This window comes from Corythoichthys intestinalis, chromosome 10 (genome assembly GCF_030265065.1).
Source record: "Corythoichthys intestinalis isolate RoL2023-P3 chromosome 10, ASM3026506v1, whole genome shotgun sequence".
In the NCBI taxonomy this organism is placed as follows: Eukaryota; Metazoa; Chordata; class Actinopteri; order Syngnathiformes; family Syngnathidae; genus Corythoichthys; species Corythoichthys intestinalis.
Genome location: NC_080404.1, coordinates 22,893,380 through 22,915,030, shown reverse-complemented (window position 1 = coordinate 22,915,030; position 21,651 = coordinate 22,893,380). Strand labels below are relative to the sequence as shown.

Here is a 21,651-nt window from a genome sequence, read left to right as displayed (position 1 = left end):
TTGATAATATGGTTTTAAATGAGCCACTTATTGGTTTTCCTGGCTGTGTCCTTTGTATCTTTATAATACCCAGTTTATTGAATAACATACCATAAAATGATATTCAATACGAGCAATTTTCCAATTTCAGTCCAAATGGCAGGGCTTTCATTTATTTATATTTTTTAAAATAAAAAATAGTGACTATGGCAATTTCATTAATAATCATTTCATAAGCATTTTCAGAATAATTTGTGTTCTTTCTGGTTTAAAACTTATATACACGCTACTCTTTCCTAGACTCGGTGGCTCACTCGCTCCATCCGCTTCGTCACGCAGTCATATCATATGACCACTTTGACCAGCAGCCTTTCGCTGTCATCTGTGTGTTGCAGCACTAGTTAGCAAAACTTACCCGAATACCGTAGTGTCCTTTACTCAGCAATGGCAACGTTGGTGGCAAACAGGGCGATGGACAACGGCTTGGCAGGAGCAGCGAGGACGCACACTCAAGCTGTGACCAGAAATTACATCTCCCAACCAAGGCTAAGTACGTTCAAGTGATTATATCAAGCTGCTACTTAGCTGCTATCGAAGCTAAAGGCTAACGCAGATGTCAAGCTACATTATCTGATACACAGAAGAAAGTGAATATAATGGTCTCTACAGACTTGATAGAAAATTGCCGGCAATGGCATTGTAATTCTAATTTAGTGTGTTGTGAAGAAGAACCTTTTTTTTTTTTTTTTTTTTTTTTGCCGTGATAGCCATTTATGTAGTTCTACATTGAATTAAAAACGACCGCTATTATCACGCCTGTAAGGTTTCATAACACATAACAGTTGTAGCTACTTTTGTTTTGTGTCTTTATGCGTATATATTTTTGACAAGATTGCGATTCGTGTCATTCATATCTAGTTGCAAGCCGTCTAAGCTACAGTGAAAGCTATTGCTAAGAGTGGCTAAATTTTTTTTATTTTGGCAAGATCAAATCGAAGCGCAGCCTCTATTAAATGCATTTTTTGCTGTTCGTGAAGTCATTATGTTCAAATGTGTTAATGTTGTGTTAATGATTGGATTTATGTCGGAAGTCGGGACTACTGCAATACAGTATTCGGCCTGTCATAGCTGTCATAAGCCTACTGTGTTGCGGTCAGCCAACGTTATAAAGACTATATTTTCATGTATATCAAAAGCAATCACGAGGGAATTACTAATTTGCTTCTATTCAGCAGCACATTTGAGGAGACATGGGAGAAGGTTTTTATTTTGGTGATAGCTGAATAATGAAAATGATCTGTCATGTGACACCATCACGAGCGGTGATACAGTTTGCATTATCACGTGACTGACTGCGTCAACATTTGAGGTAGCCACTAACTAATGAAAAATATTTCTCCTAATACAGTAATGTATAGTATATTGGATATGGATAGTATGAATAAATAAAGAACACAATACAGTATTGAGAGCCTATACTTTATGGGAACTTAAATTTATTAATTTAGCCCTAAATCTTTGAAAGACACCCCAAAAGTGCCTCACAGACACACAGTTGACAGTAAAATGTTAAATTATATTATCAAATGAAATAATATTATTTTATTAAATAAATAAATAATCCACAAATTATATTACGGGGTACTAGAATATCAGATTAAAAATTTCTGGTAGATTTTTTAACTGTAATATCATTTCGTATATAGTATCCTCCAACCAAAATCACCCTTCAAAATACTTTTTTTCTTTGTCGTGCATTGTACAGCCTCCCAATTTGCTTGTATCCTTAATTTTTCTTGTGCCTATGTATGATACGGACTATCATACATTACGAGTTACATTTAACACTTAGCAAAGACCTTTAAAGGCTAAAACAACATTGCAGATTCTCTCTTTGCTGAGATAAGAAGACAAATAATAACGTGTGTATCAAAACAAGCAATGAGGAGACTGGAGGGGACAATAGACTTAGTGGGTGGGTTGGGGGGTTGCAGCACGTCACATGAGTGACACAACCAGGCAGGCTAACTACACATAAAATGTCACACGTTGTTAACATATGACGAAAACTACGGCGTATTTTCGTCTTGTTCTGGTTTTGTCAGACGAAAACTGGCGTATGTGTTGTCAAGTTTTAGTCTCCCAGGATAAGTTTTTAGCCCGTTATTGTCATGAAAAAATTGTTCGTCGACAAAATATTTTCGTTTTAGTCATTGTTGACGAAAACAACATTGGCCTCTCGGACGCCTCACGACCACGTAGCAGGAAGTCTGATGTGTTGGAATTTCTGCTTGTGCCGCATATTGTAACACATTCAATGTGCTCCTACTATTTGTTGATGAATATTGACCAGTAGTGTTACTTTCTGACTGGTGCGTACTTTGTCGTGAGTTCTCTCGCTCGCGTATTTTAAAACAACCCAAAAAAAAAAACATGTATACACGTAAGCCTGTCGCAATTGCAATAATTCAATTTATCGCACGGTAAATAAAAATGAAGGCGATAATTTTTCCGCTGAGATTTATCGCCGCGCGTGTGCAGCTGACGTGCTGTTAAAAGTTCGGCTTCCTTGTTACCAACTCCGCAAAATGCATTTTAGTTCTGTTTTTAGTTTAGTGCAGTTTAAGTTTAGTGCAGGTGGAGAAAAAAAAGAAAAGGTGACGCTTACCATTGAAATGAAGATGTGAATGATAGCAAAATATAAGCATGGTGTGTGCATCCATGAACTGGGTCGTAGAATGCCGATCTCGGCCGGCGGTCCCCCTCCGTTCGCCAGTCTTTATAAGTTAAGGTGTCAGTTCTTACTGTGGTAACATCGCCTAAGAAATCGCCAGCTTCGTCAGGTTTCAAATCATTTATTCCATCAACTCGCCGAGTGTCCGCTGCTGTTGACGCCAGGATCGAAACAGAAAGTAAAATCGCGCTCTCCTGCTCACCGTCAGCCCCGCGGTGCGTTCAGGTACAGCAAAAAAAGTCTGCCACGTTAGAAGCCGATTCGTTACATTATTACAGGTACTTTACTGTATTATTGTTATTATTGCTATTATTATATGATTGTTACTCTGATTTTTATTCATACTTTATTTGTTTTTCTCTTTGTAATTGCTATTTGCAATAGTAACAGCAGTATTTATTAAGGCTGTAGTGTGGGTTTTTGGGCTGTGGAACGAATTATTGGAATTATAATGTATTCTTATGGGAAAATCCTGCTCGACATATGACCATTTCGACTTACAAACAAGCTCCTGGAATGAATTAACTTCGTATGTAGAGGTACCACTGTGTTACACATGGAACGCCATAGCAGCAGCTATGAGGGGGAAACGTTTTCATTTACCTAGATGCTTAAATTATTAAGTGGAATTTTATTTTTCTTAAAAAACACATTTTATTTCTTCTGTGTTTCTGTGCAGTATTAATATTGTTGTCTTTTACTTAAAAGAGGCATGGTCTATTGTTTTTAGTTGTGATTTCCTAAAAAGTATTTTTGAATTCAAGAGTAAACATTTATTGCGTTTAAATGGGTATACATGATCTATTAATATATACTGTATTCTTACAGTGTTATTGTATTTTTTTTTTAAATTGGGGGGTGCAATAATATCGCATATCGCAATAATTTATGAAATATCGCACACTAAAATTTGTTATCGCAACAGGCCTATATACACGTATTTAGATAAAATAAACAGTGAATCCTGTCTTCAAATGGGTTGCAGAGCAGACAACCGTCACTATTACGCGGCAGTACGCGATGATCAGGCAAGCTCTGGTCGAGTAATGTGAAAACTCGTCCGTTCCAAGACTTACTGCGACAAAATGACACAATTTCTTGTAATTGACGCTGCGATTGTCGAGAACGACCCAAAAAAATCATGTGGTTATGGTCTGGCATAAGCTAGCCTTATTTCCATAACAACATCTGTTTTTTTTTTTTTTTTTTTTTTTTTTTTTTCCCTTCTAAAGGATTCTGCTTAATCTATCTTCACGGACGTTCGCTGCAGGGATGAAACTTTAGATGATTTTCTGTTTTGGTTATATCAGTATTATTTCTGGCCTTGTGGATTACTTTGTTTGAATCTTTAATTGGCCTCTTATGGTCATTGTTTTTTTTTTTCTTACCCGTTTCCTAACATTGACATTATTGGACAGAACACCAGAAAAAAAATGTACATAGCTTTTCTGCAAGTATCAGCCAGAGAGCCAAGCTTAAACTAAAAGCTTCTTCGAGAAGAAGAAAATTACTTAATGGACTTTGACCAATCTTACTACTATCAAGACAGGGGTATTTTGTGATCTATTCGTTGTACTTTAACCATCTTTCCTCTGAAATGCGCCCCTATTCTGCGGAACATATTTTTGAGCAGCAGCAGCTTGTGGCCTGGTTGCAGCACTTCACCTCCTTGGGAGTACAGACGGGTACCTGATTTTGAAGGCTGCATTTACAGCTCTAATAGCCATGTTGCAATTTACTATGAAAGGTTTGTTTCATAATTGTATTGACAAAAATGCAATTATCAATTTTAGCCAAGTATTGGTGAAATAAACAAACAGAAATACATGCTTTAAAAGCATTTGCTTTTGTGGGTTTCCTCCACCAAACCCCCTAAACATGTGCGGTAGTTTGATTCAACACTCTTAAATTGTCTATGGGTGGAACCTGCCTCCAGCTGGAATAAATTCCAGGATAAGAGCTACAGTTAATAAATTGCTAGATACAAAGATTCCAAGTTTCAGAGCTCAATATACCAACCCAGGAAACTAAAAATATTTTCTTTTGTTGAATTCTGAAAGAAGAGAATTCATGTCAAAGTAAACTATTAGGCCTTGTCCAGACTGGCAACCAAAATCCGATTTTAGTCCCATCCAGATTGAACCTTTTAAAATTTGAACAATCACAAAACACAGACATCTGTTTTTTGCGAGACTGATTGAAACCACATACGGGAGGTAGTTACATAACCGATATGGACAAGATGCTTCTCAGTTGAAAGAGCTCCGTGACGTCACTTTACGGTGGATAACGCCTTGGTTGCCACAGCAACCTGTCAGATGGGTCAATAATGTAGCCCAGTCTGAACAGGCCCAGATCCGATTTGAACACTTGCTAAAAGAAACATGGTGTGAACAGTCAGCTGTAAAAATCGGATTTGAGGAGGGATACGATTGGAATCAGATATGCCTGCAATCTGGACGCAGCCTTAGTCATTTGGAATTAGGGCCAATTTAGTTTTTTTTAAATAAAGATTTTTGCGCATACATTTGCGTACCCTGCGCATCACTTTTATCACTGTCATTGAAAACACAAAATCCATTAGTTATTTTCAATTGTAGACTATCAATTTTTAATCTTGTTTTTTTTTTTTTGTCAGGGTTATAAGTAGTAGTTATTAAGTCGACTGATAAAAGCAAATGATCTACTGTAATTGTACAATGAATTAGAGCTGCAGCTATCGGTTATTTTAGTAGTCGATTAATCGATGAACTAGTTAGGTCGAATAATAGAATAATTGAAAAAAAAAAACATAAAAAATTGAAATACCTGATCTGGGCCTCAAACAGTATAAAAACAAAATAAATGAGGATCTAAGTACAACAAAAGAACAATTGGGTAACTTACATGGCAAAAGTCCACTAGTCTAAATGCTATAAAATGCTAATGTTAGCACAAACAAAAACTTGGCTTATATTGGTTTTAACAGAGAGCAGCTGGATTCAACCATATGAAAGGAGTTATGTCTTATTCACTGTCGACACTAGAGGGCATTGTATCCACCCAAATCAATAACACTGAATGCAAACACTTTCAAAAGAAACCATTACAATGCCACTTAAATTAAACAAATACTAAAAGCAGCAAAATTTAATTTGAATCTTTTTTCTAATCAAATTACTTGAGTTAGTCGATAAATCGTTGCAGCACTACAATGAATGTACAGTGAAAATATTTGTAATACTTTGACAAAGGAACGTGCATGTTCCGAACAGTTCATAAGATCAGCGTTTAGATCAGGGGTGGGCAAACCAGTCCTCGAGGGCCACAGTGGGTCCTGGTCTTTGTTCCAACTGTTTCAGCACAGACAGTTTAACCAATAAGGGTTCAGTGGAAACAAGAAGCACCTGACTGCAATCAACTGATTGCACTTGTAAGACACCAGATTAGTGAAAGGCTGTCCTCATGATGGGTTGGAACAAAATCCAGCACCCACTGCGGCCCTTTCTGGAATAGTTTGCCCACCCCTGGTTTAGATGCTTCTTGTGACCTTTTTCTTGTCACAGTTCTGAGATGCAAAATCCACTCTGAGATGGGACAAAAAAATAGAAGACATTTTTTATCATACCAAATCTTTTCTTTCTGGAGGCCTTTGTCTCTCTTGTGTCAAATAGGACAAAAGCTATTAGTCCATGAAATGCTGGCCTTTGTTTTAATGGTGCATTCTGACATGAAGTATAATGAAAAGACACAGAGCAAGGCACAGTACGGCTTTTGTGAACATTTAATTAATAGTAATAATGCCATTGTGATGAAGTCCCATCTGTCACTACTAAAGTCATTTCTATAACAGCTTTTTAGTTCTATAAAAGTTACTCAATTTGTATTCTAATTGGCTAAAATGGCAATTAGCTTTTCAGCAACAGGGAAAGGGTTTCAGGCATACAGCTCTTGTTTCAGCAAAAACAGGAAGTAATCCACATGAACAGCCTTACTTGTATTTGTTGTCTACAAAAATCCCCTGTTCCATTACTCAACTTTCCGATAGTTTCATTAGTCATTTTCGACTGTCGTTATTATATGTTCTTTTTTGCACTGGGGGTTTGCAGTGGCCTTTGTTTAAGGTCCTGTAGGATCCTACGTACATCCGTATGTACATCTGTACGTACTAGAGATAGACAGATTATCGGCCGGGCCGATGTAAACCCTTAGCCCCAACTAGGCATGTGCCGGTATGAGATTTTGACGGTACGATAACCGTGAGCAAATTACCGCGGTTTCACGGTATCACGGTATTGCAATTATAGCTCCAAAATGTGTTATTTTGAGATGTATGGGTTTAAAAAAAAAAAAACTTCTTTCCATTGAACAGGATTTTTTTTTTTTTTAGAACATAGTTGCAAATTGGAATATGAATGTATTGTTAAAATATATAAATTATCAATAAAAAAAAACAAATTTTAAATAAAATTAAAATATAACGTAGACTATACCCACAGCCACAGCTCAAGTTGCTCAAGTTTAGAGCAAGAACAAAATAATTTCTATAAAAAAAGTAAAAACTCTTTTGCATAATTTTTTTTGAGGATTGAAAAGCTCAAGTGAAGTTTCGCCATTTTCAGCCACTGTGTCAACTCTAGTCTACATGATCTCATGCCTTTGTGTTAGAAAGAACAAAGAATTCAAAAGTTAATAAGTGTTAGTTAAAAATGTATAAGTTAGTTAAAATGTAAATATTGTTGTGGAAAGGTTTCATCTTAAAAAAAAAAAAAAAATAATTAGGGCTGTCCCAAACGACTAATTTTCTCCCGATTAGTCAGCCGACTATTTTTACGATTAGTCGACTAATCTAATAATTTAAAAAATATATATATATATATTTTTTTGTTTACTAATTTAGCAATGACATTTTTGTTGACGCTTATCAATTCACAAAAAACATATTGGAACACTTAAATTATTTATTAAAGTACAAATAAACACGTAAATAACAATAATAAATCACAAATAAACATTGAGTTCAAATGCTGATAGAATTAACTAGTGTAGCATCCCGATTGAAAAGATGGTCTCTTAAACTGATGGTTTACAACTTTTATTCCATCCTTGATGTAATCACACTGTAAGAGCTACGGTGCACACAAATAAAACAACACAATTAGAAAGTAATGAAAACTTTTCACCTTTTTCCTTTTAAAACTTATTTATATATCAATGAATTGCCTATATGAATTGCCTTTACCTTAATTTATTACCTTATCATTGACAATGTCTCCCTTGAGTGCAATCACTGTATAGACTGTATATACTTATGACCTTTTAACCTTATATAATTTTCTATACCATAAAATAAACCATGACATGAAATAAACCTTTCAGTTAGCATTAAGAACAATACTAATAGCACTTATAGGCCCATTGTCAATGAAACATTATTATTTAGTAAGGCGACAGCACCCTCTGGTGTACAAAATTTTTTTTAAAAAATTTACAAACGGTGACGGCACTTGAGGTGTTTATTCACGGCCGACGTGCAGCCATGCTTGGCATTGAAGAGGCAGGACAGACGAGTACCCTCCTTTGTTTCTTTGAAATAAGTCAATGTTTTGGACACTCTGGTGCGCTTTTTTGGCTTTGTGCCGCTTTTCCCGCTTGCATACAGAGCATCCGACATTCTGAACTTTCCGCGCATATATTTTTTAACCCTTCATTAACCGTCGACGGGATGTTGTGCTCGTCGACGGATTTACGTCATCGATGACGTCGACTATGTCGACTAGTCGGGACAGCTCTAATATTAATAATAATAATTGGGAGTGAGACCTCTCCTTGATCCAGCGAACGTGGATTTGTGCTTAGGGCAAGATCATCTTTCCTCAATTAACGATCTTTGATGCTATGCCTTTTTTTCCCCTTCATTCAAGAGAATCATGCTTGTTTTCTCACTCTGCGGCTGTAACACTCGACGAAGTTGCTCTCCCAGCTAAGCCTAGGCTAACATTCGTCTTTTATAAGCTTTTAGTTAGTTTGTATATCGAATTTCAAAGGAAAATATGTGTTTTGTTTTTGGCGAACTCATAGTGCTAATCTGTTTAGCTACTCACACATGGAAAAATACAATTGTACAACGTTTTAAATGTATTCATTCTGTATATTTCACTTACCACGATTTGAGAGCTCAATAAATTGAAGAAAAGAACGCCTTATATTTGGAGTATTTGTTTAGGGTTCTCTGGCTGTTTAGCCGATAATCACTTTCACACGCAGCAACAAACGGGAGGGGGTGAGCGCTGCCGCGCCACGCCACTTCTGGCTGGATTTTTGACACATGAAAAATGGCGAATACCGTACTACGGTCTGACGGAAAATTTTAGTGGTTTTGAAACCGCGACGTTTTCACACCACGGTAAACCGTGAAACCGGTAACCGGCACATGTCTAGCCCCAACCCTCAGAGAGCAATTTTTTAAATGTTTAATTCAACTTAAGAAATGTTTCTGAGTCTATGAAATTCAGGCACTCCTGGCACTATTATTTTCAATTTGTGTGATTCAATAAACATGCTTGAGGCATTTCAGTGAAGTTCAGTGTTTGCATTATTCAGTTTTTAAGCCAAATTTTAAAACTTTTACTGCAAATGAATTTCGGCTCCAAAAATCGGTTATTGGCCCCTCTAACTACTAATCATCGGTGTTGGTCCTGAAAAACCTATATCGGTCAATCCATCTGTACGTACGTACATTTATATATTCATCTGTACGTACATCCACCCGTACACACGACTCTGAACACTAGGGGTGTTACAGTACACTAAAACGTAATTTCAATTCGTTTTTCTTTTAAAGCAACACTAGGTAACTTTTCAACCTTTATAAAATATTTTCATAACATTTGTGATGATATGTCGACTGACAACTAGTTAAATGACACCTCTCTTTTGTATCTTAAGGAGGTCTGTATTGCTTTCACTGGCACTAATTAACTTTGAGGAGGGTGGCATGAACCCTGGCACACAAAAAACTACAAATGTGCTGACTACGGCATACGTCACTTCCCCTTTCTCCCATTTGTTAGAAAAAAGACGGAAGTCGATGCGAATGGTTTCACACGAATTCTGCAAAGTGGGCAGAGCAACAAGGGAGGCAAAAAGTTTTGTTCGAGGAGACTACAAAAAGAAAATGGGAGGCTAACAGGATAAAAGGACACTCAAGAATAGACATCGGCCCGACTTTCACTCGCTGGCGTGACACCTGGGGTGGTGTCTGAGGGTCGGTGGGGGATACGGTACAAAATGAAATCGTTTCTGATATTCAACATAGTCATATGCTATTGTTTGGACACTAATGGATTCATTACCTCATTACTATTCAACCTTCACACACCTGCTAGAAACACAAATCCAAGAATTGTTTAATCAATCTGCAGGCGACTGGGAGATCAGGATTTTACGACACAGTGCGCTGTTCACCCTGGGAAACGCAGTCTTCCTTAAGGCAAAACACTACCACTTTTGTCCACCTGCGTTGCAAAAATCGACCAAAACTGAAAAGTTGCTTCGTGTTGCTCTAAGTGCTCGGTTTGGTTCATTTTTGGTACAAAAAAGGCAGGAAAAAATACTTACAATTCTTTATCTTTTAAAAATGTGAACTATAGAACGTGCGTAAGTAAATATAAGAGACACTTTTTGGGTGCTATTTCACTCTCAGTTCTCAAATTTAAACCTGAATAAAACAAGTGTAACAATTATATGATCTTACAATTATGAATAAATAAGCAAACATGTAAGCTTGAATCCTTAACAGCAAGAACCTTAAAATGAGAAATCTAATTATATAAGTTTGTTTGGTATTTTTTTTTTTTTTGCTATAGAGATTAACATGTCCACATTTTCTGGTAAAAGCACATATCTGGTTGCAGTGACCATATCTAGCTGAATTTCTTATGTGAAGGTTTAACATTCATTGTTGGATTGTGCCATATTAAGTGGGTTAAAAAAAATCATTGCAGCAGTGTTGATATAACTTTGGATTCATGCACCTGTCTTTGTCCATTGGTAAGTTAATGGGGAAGCCAAAAGTGTTTCCCGTGCTGCCACAAGCTGTAGCATCTTCTGCTGTGTGCAGCCTGGGTGTCTGTTGCAACACCGGCAGCTGCTCCAGGCATTGAAGGCAGTAGTGAATAGGGAGCCTAAGCGTCCGACACTTAAGGGGTCCGTACGGAAACTCTTGTAGTTGGTTCCGCACATAGCGCTTGGCTTGCGCTAATAACGAGGAAAAAAATGCATAATACCGGAACGGTACGTAAGTGAACCGAACTAAAAATGCAAAACAGCAACTGTTCAATACCTTCACATGAACTGTTGCACCCTTACTGAACTCTAGCTCTCAGAACAGTGAGGCGCCGTGCTTATTTTTTGGAAACCTGAAACGATCAATCATGGAATCATTTGTAAACATTTAAACTGACAATGTGCAATTATTGAGAGAATGTGTACTGAATGTCACCAAAACGGTTCATGTGTGTTGGGTTATAAGGTGTGCATGAGTCCTGGATTTTTAGGCAATTAGCGTTCCCACTTTCAGAGGGGCTGTGGGAATCCCTTGTAGTTGAGGCTAAGATGAGAATTTGAAACTGCACATCACAGCAGCTACTGCTTCTTTGTTGCTCTCATTTATTGCTTGAACAATGGCACCCCATTTCCATCCCAGCTCCAACCTCCTTGCCTCCCACCATTCCCCTTTTTAGATGGAAAATTGAATTGTGTTGGAATGCTATGTGCCTCTTTTCTCTGGCACTTGAATGGCCTCTTCAGTATTTCACACCAAGGTGTCCTTCGGGGCGTGAGGTCAGGCTACCAAAACAGCCTCCAGTGGCAGATTAGGACCAATTAACATCTTTGTTCACAAAGGGCTTGGCAGTTGAACAGGCTGCAGGGTGACCCATACTGCGGTTGCATGCCAAACCAAGAGACTGCTGCACTTGAGCTGAAGTAGAAAAGAGGGGTGGAGAAAGTTTTCCAAACCTAATGGGAAATGTTGCTACTTCACAACTCATGAACATATAGTCGATTGAGTAATAGTGATTGTTATAAAGTGAGAGCAACCTACCTTCACTTTTTACCGCAATGACACATAATAGCCTACGCTGAAGTGTCTTGATTATGTTTTTATGACAATGAGAGAAGTGCAACTCCATACTCAAAAGTTACGCACACGGGCTTAGTGCCACCAGCCATGCTGACGAGGAATAAAAAGACATCAATCTTCAAAACACTTGAACAACTTCAGATTTTTTTTCCACGCAAGGATAAGAAGCCTTTTGAGATTTCTGGCAGAAAACTATAAACTAGCAGTTTTTAGTGGTTTGACCTAAAACTCCTATTTCATTGCAGAAATGCTTTTGATTATTTGAAAAAAGACGGGTAATAAAAGATGCATCATGTTCGTATGAGGGAGGGATAGCTGTGAGAACCTCAGAGTACCTCACGATAGGATACGATTCGTGATGCAGGCTCACAATGACGATTATTTAATGATATTGCTAAACAGTGGTACCTCTACTTACGAACATCTCTACAAACTGAATTTTCAGGTTACGACACGCTTCAACGGGGAAATATTGCCTCTTGTTCCGTAAGGACTTTCAGGATACAAGAAGCAAAAATACTAGAGCTGAAACGAATACTCGAGCAACTCGAGTAACTCGAGTTTAAAAACTGATCCGAGTAATTTTATTCACCTCGAGTAATCGTTTATTTTGACAGCTCTAAGCATCACGTTTTGCTCGGACTACTTTTAATGCGGGACAACGCGCTGATGTCACGTGCGTAGAGGAAGAAGCAAAAAAAAAAAAAAAAAAAACTTACTGCAGCAGACAGCCGCTACAAACGACGCCGACGTTGCTAAATACTAGCCTGCACATGCTACGTTAGTTGCAGGTAGCTCTGATGAGTCTCATAGAGATCACATGTATGTTGAACTAGATGCACATTGACAGACTAGGCCGCGTCTGGGCAGCGTTAGCAAACAGCCGCCATCTTAAAGCAGTAGAGCGCTATGCGCTAATAAAGAGCGTTAAGCGCTAATATATAAGATTAACGTTACTGTCACTACTAGCTCACGTAACGTTAGCCCTGCGGAGGGCTAGGTTTCTATTAATTAAGACCACTTTCGATGCGTGGCTAACGTGTCTTACATACAGGCTTTAACATAACAGCGTTGTGGAGTGATGAGGGTGTCAAATAAAAACTCAATAATGCTAACTATCAATTTTAGCTCAGTAGTCATTGCTGTATAAAACACCAAGTAGCACTAGTCCCTAATGTGCTCCAATACAGCCTGTATCATTCATTTATTTTGAACACTGCAAAAATTAAAAATCCTATCAGGACTTACAGTTTAGACTAACTTAAAACTTTACTAGAACTTAAAAATGGCTTGACACAAATAGAAATTCAATTGAAAAACGTGGGAAAAAATCCTAACTTTTAAGCGATGTGTGTTATCAAGCGTAAAGGCATTTTTAGGTGTGTGTATATATATATATATAATATATATAGTGAATTAGTCTTTTTTTTTTTTTTTTTTTTAATTCTAGTTACATCTGAGATGCAATTGTTGGCTGTTTTCAACAATATACATAAAAAATAAAGACATTGATTGACTGAAAATGATAAAATGTCTTGTTTTCTCATGTATATCTATAATTACTCTTCACCTAAAAATATATTTGTTTTATCCGATTACTCGATTAATTGATAGAATTTTCAGTCGATTACTCGATTACTAAAATATTCGATAGCTGCAGCCCTAAAAAATACAGTACAGTACTGTAAAAGATACATATGTACTTCCTGCTTTCTGCTTTTAAATATTGCTCGACAAACAAACTGGAATAAACAGTAACAGCGTCCATACTATAGCCACCATGTGTCAAATAAAAGTATTGTTACTTGGTGGAATCATATCGATAACCTATTGGGATGCAAAATATGGCGATATATCGTTATATTGAGATATTGTCACCCTCTTAAGGGTCTATATGTAAAATTGCACAAACCAGTGTCACACTCCTCCGAAACATGGGCTGAGGAATCTTGTCACCATGATGATAGTCACTGTACATCTTCTTCACTTCACATGCTGATGTTATTTCTAGAAGACACAATGAAAGGGTAAATTACTTTCCACAGCAAACGATAACATGAACAAAACCACAAGAAATCAGACATTGCACCACCTTTTTAAAGTGACATTTTCCTCTAAAATCTTCCATCCATCCGTAACGCCGGGTGATATGGTACAAAATATTTTCACGATAAGCGGCATTTTATAGTACCATATGTTATATGTATGTTTTGAAAATTATTTTATGAAAATCGTTTCTACTGTGATGATAGCTCTCCCTCCACTTAATTTCTTAAATTGCCATTAAACACATCTGTCATGAATGAGAAATACAACATGTAGTGCCGTAATATAAAAGTATACTTATTTTTGCATAAATGTACTAGTTGGCTGCCCGATAATACTGGCTGATAAAAGCATTTAAAATATTGATTTTGCACCACTATGTACTGTATGCTGGGTTATAAATCAATGTCCAAGGCAGCAGCCTTTGTGTATAGGCACAGTTTAGCAGAGCATCTGTTCTAAGGGTGATCTCTAGGTGTCTCTAAACAAAGATACTTGGGATTTGTTAACTGAGGGAAAGACCCTTATCATTCATGGTGCTCAAATAAAATTAACAATAAATGAGAAATGATGTATTATTCACTGATCACAAATAACTACTGTGTCACCAGAAAGAAATAATTTGCCTGGCTCTGCCAGACTATTCTCCCAGTAATTTTCAAACACTGAGAGAAATAGTCTGGGAACCATCCCATTAACGGCCTCTCGAGCAGGTACAAAATAAATCGACAAATCAGATTTGTTTATTTGCGTGACGTGTTCTTAATGAGCAACGTCACTCTTGCGCGTCCAAAGTCGTCTCCACAACACAGATGGTCAGCGGGAGAGCCGAGAATATGTTCCAATCCACGGTAAAATCAGTTTTAAATTACCAAAAACACATCGACACGAGTCATTGACAACAGTCTGTCTCGCGCTAGCCATGTTGAATAACTCCGCTCTCCTCGTATGTTTACTTCCGCGCGCAAGTCCCTCGTCGTTTTACTAACTTCACGTCTGCCCGTCGCTGATTGGTCCACTCCGCTGTCTGTTTGCTGTGGCTTGCTCCGCCCTAGAAATTGTATCCGCTTGAATGGTGGCCAGACTCAATAGCTGGAACAGCGGTGAGTCTGGTGTACCAGGCAAAGAAATAATCACTAAATAATAAAACTAGGGGTGTCAAACGATTAAACTTTTTAATAGAGTTAATTACAGCTCAAAAATTAATTAATCGTAATTAATCGCAATTAATCGCAATTCAAACCATCTATAAAATATGCCATATTTTTCTGTAAATTATTGTTGGAATGGAAAGATAAGACCGAGATGGATATATACATTCAACATACGGTACATAAGTACTGTATTTCTTTATTATAACAATAAATCAACAAGATGGCATTACTATTATTAACATTCTGTTAAAGCGATCTATGGATAGAAAGACTTGTAGTTCTTAAAAGATAAATAAAAATAATAAATAAAATTTATGTATATATAAATAAATAAAATATTTAAATATTTATGAAAATTTATAGAAAATAAATAAAAGATGATAACTAGTACAAGTTGTAGAAATTTTATATTAAAACCCCTCTTCATGTTTTCGTTTTAATAAAATTTGTAAAATTTTCAATCAAAAAATAAACTAGTAGCCCGCCATTGTTGATGTCAATAATTACTTAGACAATGCTAATGGATGCTGAAGCCTATAAAATCAGTCGCACACAAGCGCCAGCACAGGGCGGCAAAACTCAGAAAAACACAACAAGTACACCTTCCACTTTGCTGTCCTTTTAATATGTTTGAGCGGGGCATTTGTGCGTTAATTGCGTCAAATATTTTAACGGGATTCATTTAAAAAATTAATTACCGCTCGTTAACGTGTTAATTTTGACAGTCCTAAATAAAACATAATTATAAATAAGAATTTGTTTAAAAGCCCAATAAAGTTGTCATTGCATTGACATGTCTACATGCATTAAAGTTCTCTGTCGTAGTGACTGAAATCCGTCAGCAAGAAATCAGGAAACGGAGTGAAAATGAGGATAATTTCCAGGTTTGAGGCTTAAGTCGAACATTCGAGTGATGCAATTGATCTGCAACAGCACATTTTCTTGTTTATTACTGTTATTGTAATATCATATTATTTTTGAAACACATTTACATTGAAAACATTATTAATGTCCAATTAATTAAAATTGGTTGATTTACCTTAACTGAATTAAGTACCTCTGACACCACTTTGACAATATTGTCCCCCTGATCTCGGAATGTTAAAAATAAAAAAAGTTTCAGTCAAATTTATCGTATCATGAGTAAACCAGAGGGTCCTAGTCACGAGAAAGGACAATCTGGGAAGACTCAAATTTGGCTGGCTAAAATAGTATTGATATATTAACAACACTACTATTTAGAGCTGGGAATCTTTGGGCACCTAACGATTCGATTACGATTCAGAGGCTCCGATTCGATTATAAAACGATTATTGATGCACCCCACTCCTTTTTTTTTTTTTTTTTTTTTTTTTTTTTTTAAATTTGTTTTGTACATTAGTTCCAAAATTGTTCAAAAATCCTCTCAGGCTAAACCAAACTACTATTTCAGTATCAAGTTAACATATAGCAGTAAACAAGTATACAAAAATAACAGTAAATAAAAAACTCCAGTCCCCATTCTATATCAGCAGCTTTAAACTACTTTCAATTAATTTAATGTTGTGAATCAACCGTTAAAGTTGTTAAAATTGCTCCTGTTATTCCATAATTTCTCTTTTGTCTACGTTTCAACATGTAAAAGTTTTAAAACTATTTTATAGATAGATTCAAGTCAATATTTTACCGATTTAGGAGTATTTTAGATAAAAAGTTAATTAGGTTCGCTTGGAAGGTTCGCAACAACAGCCTTGCAGGGAAGTGTACTGCTTTAAGATGGCGGCCGTTACTAACGCCCGCATCTAGTTTTTTGTAGATGTGCTGGTAACGATACCGAAGCTATAATGCATCTAGTCCTATATACAGGCATGAAAATCTCTCACCTTTCGGCGAAATTCGCCGTTCTGAAGTCAAAAAGGATGACCTATGTGAATCGTGTAGATCCGAGGAGAAAAATTTTTAAGGGGGGGGGGTCGTTTGTAGGCATGTGCCAGTTACCTTCACGGATTACCATGCTATGAAAACGTCGCGGTTACAAAACCACTAAAATTTTCCGTCATACAGTGGTACGTATTCGTTATTTTTCATGTGTTGAAAATGCAGCCAGAATAGGGAATGGGACGTACTACGTCACTGTTTGGCTAGGCCGCCATGCTGGCAATATGCTTCCGGCAGGCTCAACGGGGATTGTAACATGTGGTAGTGCTAACCTAATTCCTTCGGTGTATTAGAAAGAAAATATGGGTGTGCATTGTTGTGTTACCGGGTGCAACAGTGTCTCCTGCGACAAAAAAAAAAGGGCGAGGAAAACTGGACTCACTTCTCACCGTTTTTCTGCATGGAGGACCAAATATCAGATCACGAAGGCACGACGGATGGCTGGGTTGCAGCGGTTCGTCGGAAAAGCATTTCTTTTGATCATATTTCTGCTGGAATGAGAGTGTGTTCCCGTCATCTCTACTCTTGTAAGTAGAACGATTTATCCGTTTTGGTTTCAATACGTTTTTTAATTTTTTTTACCGTTGTGTAAATCTGCCTCGGTAGCAATGCTAACCTACTCCTCCTCCTCACCTACCTGTTGTGTTACTAGGAAAACCTGCATATGAAATGCTGACAACACATCTCGATTGGTCACCATATCTCTTCTTGGGTTATTCTGAGGTCAAGCGCACCACATCGGAGCGTTATGAGAGGTTGGAAAGGCGAAGAGTGCACGCTGAAACTTCAGTTTGCTCTGCTCTTACAAACACGATCCCAAGTGTTGTTGTGAAAAGTCAATAAAATATGAATACCAAAACATGACTTGAACAACTTCTTGACAAACTGTAACTGCTTGTTGTTTACTTCAGGTCTTCATAATAAACAGGTGTAATAATTACAAAGTCAGGTGACTTAATTTTGTTATTCTATTTGGAATATGCATTGACAATGTGTGGACAGTGTTGTAGACAAGAACTGGGACTGATAAGTTGCAATAGATTTATTTCAAGTAATGCAACTTCTCCAATACAATATTTGAGCTGACAGTTTAAAATCTTTAAATTAGTGCAAACAAGGCCCACCCTCTGACGGGGTCAGCAAATATTATATAATTATAAGTAATATATACAAGTTTAACATAAATGTGTCTTTGTCAAAGCAGTTTAAAAACTATTTACTGGCCTTGGGTAAATTGCCAGACAGAATAAATATGTGGTTTAAAGTTCTTGCATTTCCATTTTAGGTATTGCAAGTTCTCCAACACAATATTTGAACTGACAGTTTAAAATCCTTTTAGTGCAAAATGGCCCACACTCTGACAGGGGGTAGCAAATATTATAATACATAATACATTATAAAAAGCTATATACTATATAAATACAAGATCACAACAAAACCTGTATTTTTCAAAGCAGTTAAAAAAAACATTCAGTGGCCTCAGGTACATAAAGGTGTATAAATATGTACATTACAGTTCTTGCATTTCTATTTTAGGTATTGGAACTTTTCCAACACTATTTGAATTGACAGTCTAAAGTCTACATTAGTGCAAACAAGAATAATTATAAATAATAATAGAATTTATCAATTCAACATTACAATGAAATGTGTCTTTGTCAAAGTGGTTAAAAAAACAACAACACTTCACTGGCCTTAGTTAAATAGCCAGGCAGAATAAATATGTGCATTAAAGTTCTTGCATTTTCACAAGTTAAAAGCCCGCAGTTTATCAGCAAGAAAGGCAGACCCAGACGGCGTCTGCTGCAAGGGCTTGTTTGATTCCGACACAAGACAAATGGAACCACTCAATTGAACAAATTTTCTTTGTCAAATAATCCAAGAAGAGAGATAGTGACCAATCGGGATGTCTTGTCAGCAGGTTTACCTAGTAACACAACAGGTAGGTGAGAAGGAGGAGGAGGTTAGCATTGCTACCGAGGCAGATTTACACAACGGTAAAAAAAATAAAAAAACGTATTGAAACCAAAACGGATAAATCGTTCAACTTACAAGAGTAGAGATGACGGGAACACGCTCTCATTCCAGCAGAAATATGATCAAAAGAAATGCTTTTCCGACGAACCGCTGCAACCCAGCCATCCGTCGTGCCTTCTGATATTTGGTCCTCCATGCAGAAAAACGGTGAGAAGTGAGTCCAGTTTTCCTCGCCCTTTTTTTTTTTTTGTCGCAGGAGACACTGTTGCACCCGGTAACACAACAATGCACACCCATATTTTCTTTCTAATACACCGAAGGAATTAGGTTAGCACTACCACACGTTACAATCCCCGTTGAGCCTGCCGGAAGCATATTGCCAGCATGGCGGCCTAGCCAAACAGTGACGTAGTACGTCCCATTCCCTATTAGCTTGGCGCGGCAGCGCTTACCCCTTCCCCTGTTTGATGCTGCGTGTGTCAGTTACGCTATTCCAGCAAACCCAAAAACAAGCACTCCAAACGCAAGGCGTAAATTCTTCAATTTATTGATCTCTCAAATCGTGGTAACTGGAATATACCAAATGAATACATTTAAAACGTTGTACACTCGTATTTTTCCACATGTGAGTAGCTTCAACAGTTTAGCTTCATGAAAAAGTTCGTCAAAAACAAAACACACATTTTCCTTTCAAATTCAATACACAAAGTTACTAAAAACTTACAAAGACGAATGATAGGCAAGGCTTAGCTAGGACAGCAACTTCATTGAGGTTAATCACAGCCGCTGAGAGAGAGACAAGTTTGTACGCGGGGAGGGGAAAAAAAAAAAAAAGCGTCAAAGATCGCTAATTGCGACAGATGATCTTGTACTAAGCACAAATTCACATTCGCTGGAGGAGGTAAAGTATCACTCCCAATTGTTTTTAGATGAATGCATTTGCCAGCATATTGAATTTAGTGAGTAATGGTTTTCGTTTTCATATTTTGTGGTATGACAAAGTTACTGCCGTTCGTTGCAGCTTGCGTTGAACACTGCCGGAGCGTCCGGTGAAAAAATAGCTCCCGTTAAGGTAGCGTCAAGCTTGTGTATTTAACGGTAATATAAAAGCAGTGTTGTCAATAACGCGGTATCGTAATGCGTAACTAATTTGATTACTTTCTTTCAGTAAAGAACAATCTAACGCGTTCATTTTTCTAAATCAGTAATCTGAGTAAAATTACTTTCCTTGATGCCTGTGCGTTACTATTTTGTTATTGCCCCATAATGTGTGTAGAATGAAGAATACTGTAGTCATGGGAGTGACATCACATGTCACATTTTTTAATCGGGGATGGAACAAAAAGGGTCTCGTGTATTACCATGATGCGTGAGCGCTGGGAGTTTGCGGCCAAAACAACATAGCCTTGCTACCTCGCCAGGATGCAATGAAATAGGCAGGAGATATACTACAAACGGCTGCATTTGCACACTGGAAACACAGCCATTACTTCACATTTTTGTCCAGTAAAGATAACAAAAATATCTCCGTGCGCTGCAAACTTTGCGCTGGCTCAAAAAGACTGTCCACCGCTATAAGCATCCAATTCAAGCACCACTTGGAATTACAGCACAACAGGTAACACGACAGCCAGGACTTTTTGATACTGCTCGTGCTCAATCCTCGGTTCAAGCTCAGTTGTTGTTGAGCGTTTTGAAAGCTTAGGTTTAAAGAAATTCTAAATATCCATCTTGCCTCCTCAGCTGTAGTTTTGGCTAAGCAATGCAAACGGCTGTCTCTAAGGTTCTATAGTCACATGATCTGTTCGAAAATAAATTTGGACCCATTATGAAATACTTTGAAGGATTCCTGTTCATTTTATTCATTTGTGTTGTTTGTTTTATTGCTCTAAAACTTTTATAGACAACATTTTAAGGGCCATATTCAATGGTCTTTATTTTAAAGGGGAAGTTCAGAATTTTTTACATTAGGCCTAATCTTTGAGTTAGCCGGGGTTTAATTAGTCGTTGGAAATGATTTGAACAAATTCTGTGCAGTTTGACAGTTATTTGTTAGTTTCAGGGCTCCGGAGTGGCTAAGCTAGCGCGAGTCAATGGTGGTTGAAATCAACTCCTTCAACTAATTAAACCCCCGTTAACTCGAATATTAAGCCTTATGTGAAAAATTAAAATGGTCAAATTCGCCACATGTAGGACGTTTTGCCGACGGCGGACATTTTGGCAGAACGCCGGAACATATTTCCTCCACACCTTTCTCACCTTTTTAACCCCTGACCCATTTTCATGCCTGTATATAAATGATATCTACCATAACATAATGTGGCTTGTAGCAGCTTTTCGGCAGCAGTCAGGTATATTGTTGTTTTTTTTTTTTTATCTCGTGGCATGAGTTGAGCTAGAGCCGTGAGTTGAGCATTGGCGTTACCCGAGGGGCCGGGTAATGAGAAGCATGATGTTAAGCTACTCTCGCTCCGTCCCTAATTGCGTACCGAAGACCGCGCGGCGCGCTGAGTGTGTCGTACTTCTGCTTTACTTGGCATATTTCAATAATCGGAATTTGGATGTTTGTGAATCGTTCTCGAATCTTTCACGGCCGAATCGCGAATAATCTAAGAATCGGAAATTTTGCACACCTCTACTACTATTAATACTTACTTTAAAAAAATAATTAATTACAGTTACAAATTACTTCTCCCCAAAAGTAATTGTGTTAGTAACTC

General features: G+C 37.4%; 1 protein-coding gene across 1 annotated transcript in view; it reads left to right on the top strand.

Moving 5' to 3' along the window:
* Window positions 1–306: 306 nt before the first annotated feature.
* atp6v1ba (ATPase, H+ transporting, lysosomal, V1 subunit B, member a) overlaps window positions 307–21,651 on the top strand; it is a 69,907-nt gene continuing 48,562 nt past the window's right edge. Inside the window, exon 1 of the mRNA XM_057848024.1 lies at window positions 307–529. Coding sequence (XP_057704007.1) covers window positions 424–529 — 106 coding nt within the window. The 5' untranslated portion in view covers window positions 307–423. The remainder of the gene's footprint in view (window positions 530–21,651) is intronic.